We start from the raw sequence: 3,236 nt of genomic DNA on the forward strand, positions 1-3,236 counted from the left end.
AAAAAGTAATTATTGTAATTCTGGAGAGACTGAGGCAAGACAGAAATTAGAGATTTTTAATATTTCAATAGTGGAGAAGTTGGACTGGCGATAGCCATACTAGCCAGCCAGCTTAGATGGGAGTTGTCTCAAAGCATCCGTAGACCAGCAAGTTTTTTGAAAATTAAAAAAAAAATTCAGGATGACGCCTAGATTTTAGGACTAGAGTGAGTATTGGTGCACTGGACAGTAAAAGGAAAGTTTGGAAAGGAGGAGGGTTTGGGGAAAAGAATAATGAGTCCAGCGGAGACGCGAAATAAGATATTCCATAGATGTGATAATGACTGGAGATTAGAGCTGGACAACTCGATTTAAAAATGGGGCTGTGTGCATAGGGAGAAGGTCCAGAACTAGACACAGTTGTTAGGGGTCTTGTGGAAGGCTTAGCCTGAGAAAACGAGAAAATACCAAGCTGGGTTAGTGCAGCGTCAGTTTATGGGGTTGATGGCTAGCAGCACTGAATAGGAATGGTACTATGTACTCGGGGCTTGTTTTCCATTAAACTGAGACCGTTGCTGAGGACCTCAGTGTTTGCGGTCACGCAGGAGAACTTTGACCTATGATGAATACGAGGAGTCGGGGGGTTCTGAGGAGACCCTCCCCAGCTTTAACTCGGCTATAGTTCTTTGGGCTTATACGTGGCACTGAGAGCTACAGGGCATAAAAAAGGAGGCAGGAGGAGAGGCAGGGAGAGAGTTCCTGAACGAGTGACAGACTGACCATAAAGCTGCCCTCTCTTTCCCGCTCCTTTGGCTCCTGACTCTTCTCAAGAACATGGCTGGCCACGTCCAGCGGTACTCTGAAGACCGGCAACGGTAAGACCCCCCTGGCTGCCCCCCCGGTGGTAGGATCCGGACAGGATAGGAGAGACCCAGAGCCCATGATCTCAAGAAAGAAGTCATTTCTTCCCTCATTCAGCGGTATATTAAAAACTAATAGCTCTCGAGATTGAATTATTGGCCCCTCCCCCCTCCAGGCTTCCGGTGAAATGTGATCGATAATGCAGGTCTAAATTGCTCCCGGTTGCGAAGGAAATGACGTAAGTACTCATGATGTAACCACGGGAAGATTCGCCCATCCTGGATTGGTTACCAGGAGGCCACTTAGGTGAGCAACCTGGTGGGGGGGGGGAGGGAAGGAAACTGGCGGTATCAACAGTTCTCTACATCCCTCCTAAAGGTGAGACCCTAATGGAAATCGCTTGGCAGAGATTCTTGTTGCGTGGGACGCCCGGCATCCCCGGCTTTCTCCTAGGCTAGATCATTTTGATTTTTTCCTACAACTTTTGGACTTTCCGGCACGCCGTTAGCGGACGGGCTACTGTCATCGTAGAGAATTCTGGGACTTGTAGTTCCAAGCTGTCGGAGGCAAGCTGAACAAGTGTAAACCTGGTTATTTCAGAGGACCAGGAGATAGTACAAGCAGGAGAATTTGGAGAGAAAAAAAAAAAAAAAAAGATGCCCATGACGCAGAAGGAGGCATAAGAGCGTATTCTGAATTCATTCATGACTCTGATTTTCTTTTTAGGTGCAGATCTGAGACCGAGCCCCTAAAGAGTACTCCTCAATCTCTCAATCTGGAATCCCTACCCAAGATGGAGAGGAAGAGCCAGGGCTCATTGAAGCTGGCCTCGAGCACTCTGATAGGAGAGAAAGACATTCTTCAACAGCAGGAAGTTCCTCCGGGGCTTGACAGCTCCAGAGAAGACAGGCCCTTGGGACTGGACCCTGGAGCCCTGCCTGCAGAAGCCCTCTCTGCTGCAGCAGACTCGGACCCACTGACTCCTCAAACAGAGGATCCTCAGGGGCTTGACAGAGCTCCTGCTGGGATGAGGGGAGACCCTCTGTTGCACTGCCGATCCAGCAATGAGATTGCAGAGCCACTCCAGTCTCCTATTCTCTGGCATTGCCCTGACGGGAGCTTTGTCAAGAGGATCATGGTCCAAGGCCAAGGTTTGGACAAACCCAAGGGGGGATCCCAGTGCCAGGTTCTAGTATCTGGGCTTCCCCCTGGAGTAGGTCTGCCCGAAGGCTGGACAGAACTAACTGTGGGATCAGGGTCCTGGAGAGACAGTCTCTGGGGGGAGGTATTGGAGAAATGCCTGGAAACCATGTGTTCAGGTGAGCAGGCAGAGCTCTTGCTCCCTGGTGGAGCTGAACCCCCTGCCCTGATCACCCTGGCCTCTTTCACCATGGGCAAGGACTCTTGGGAGTTGACAGTTAGGGAGAAAGAAGAGTTAGCTTCAGAAGAGCGAGCTAGGGGCACAGAATTATTCAGAGCTGGGAACCCTGAGGCAGCTGCTAGGTGCTATAGCCGAGCTCTGCGGCTGTTGATGACTCTTCCCCCACCTGGCCCTGCAGACAGAACCATCCTCCATGCCAATCTAGCTGCCTGTCAGCTGCAACTAGGACAGCCTACCTTGGCAGCTCAGAGCTGTGACCGAGTACTAGAACGAGACCCACGACATGTGAAGGCACTATACAGAAGGGGGGTAGCCCGGGCTGCCTTTGGGGAACTGGATGGAGCTGCTGATGATCTACGGAGGGTGCTGGAGGTAGAACCAGGAAACCGGGCTGCCAGAGAGGAATTGGGGAGGGTGGTGATTAGGGGGAGAGAACAGGATGAAGGGCTGGCTCGGGGGCTTCGAAAGATGTTTGGATAATTAAAAATCAGAACTTAAAACAGAAAAAAAGAGACTGATGTAATTTGTGGTCTGTGCTAATAGAGAAAAGGCTTTGGAGTCACATGAATTTAGAAGAGAAAAAGCTTGTTGGATTTAATGTCATATTCCATCTTCTGATTTGCTGGCCTGGAGAAATACTATTTCCCCCTTCAGCTTCCATTCCTTCCCTTTATTCTGTGTTCTGGTTTGATTTTTCTCTCTTCACAATCTTGAGCCTATGATTGGCCAGTTCAATAATATAATACTATTTTCTACTTGAATCATAGCCACTTCTGATTTGCTACTCCATGGCCAGAGTTCATTTCATTACCTCTCTTGTCTTCTAGTCAATGTTAAATACAGACACTGAACCCACTGCAAATTTATATTACCTACTCTGATCTCACCTGAAACCTCACTGTTCTACTACAATCCTGTATTTTCTCTTAATTGTTCATCATACTTTTTACAGTGGTTATTTCGCTGTTTCTCAGGCTCCCTATTTTTGATCAACACAGATCTAACCACACAGCCT

General features: G+C 48.7%; 1 protein-coding gene across 4 annotated transcripts; it reads left to right on the forward strand.

The window, feature by feature from the left end:
• Nucleotides 1-590: 590 nt before the first annotated feature.
• FKBPL (FKBP prolyl isomerase like) lies at nucleotides 591-2,751 on the forward strand. Of its 4 annotated transcripts, XM_023502889.2 has the most exons (3): nucleotides 591-854; nucleotides 1,016-1,078; nucleotides 1,567-2,751. In XM_023502889.2, the coding sequence occupies exons 2-3, from the start codon at nucleotides 1,074-1,076 to the stop codon at nucleotides 2,699-2,701; spliced, it is 1,140 nt and encodes a 379-aa protein (XP_023358657.1). In that variant the 5' UTR covers nucleotides 591-854; nucleotides 1,016-1,073; the 3' UTR covers nucleotides 2,702-2,751. The 4 variants fall into 4 exon arrangements, with proteins under 4 accessions (XP_023358657.1, XP_023358656.1, XP_012404365.1 ...); XM_023502888.2 differs by lacking the exon at nucleotides 1,016-1,078; XM_012548911.3 differs by lacking the exons at nucleotides 591-854; nucleotides 1,016-1,078 and adding an exon at nucleotides 1,085-1,146.
• The last annotated feature ends 485 nt before the right edge of the window (nucleotides 2,752-3,236 follow it).

Source organism: Sarcophilus harrisii, chromosome 4, assembly GCF_902635505.1.
Source record: "Sarcophilus harrisii chromosome 4, mSarHar1.11, whole genome shotgun sequence".
In the NCBI taxonomy this organism is placed as follows: Eukaryota; Metazoa; Chordata; class Mammalia; order Dasyuromorphia; family Dasyuridae; genus Sarcophilus; species Sarcophilus harrisii.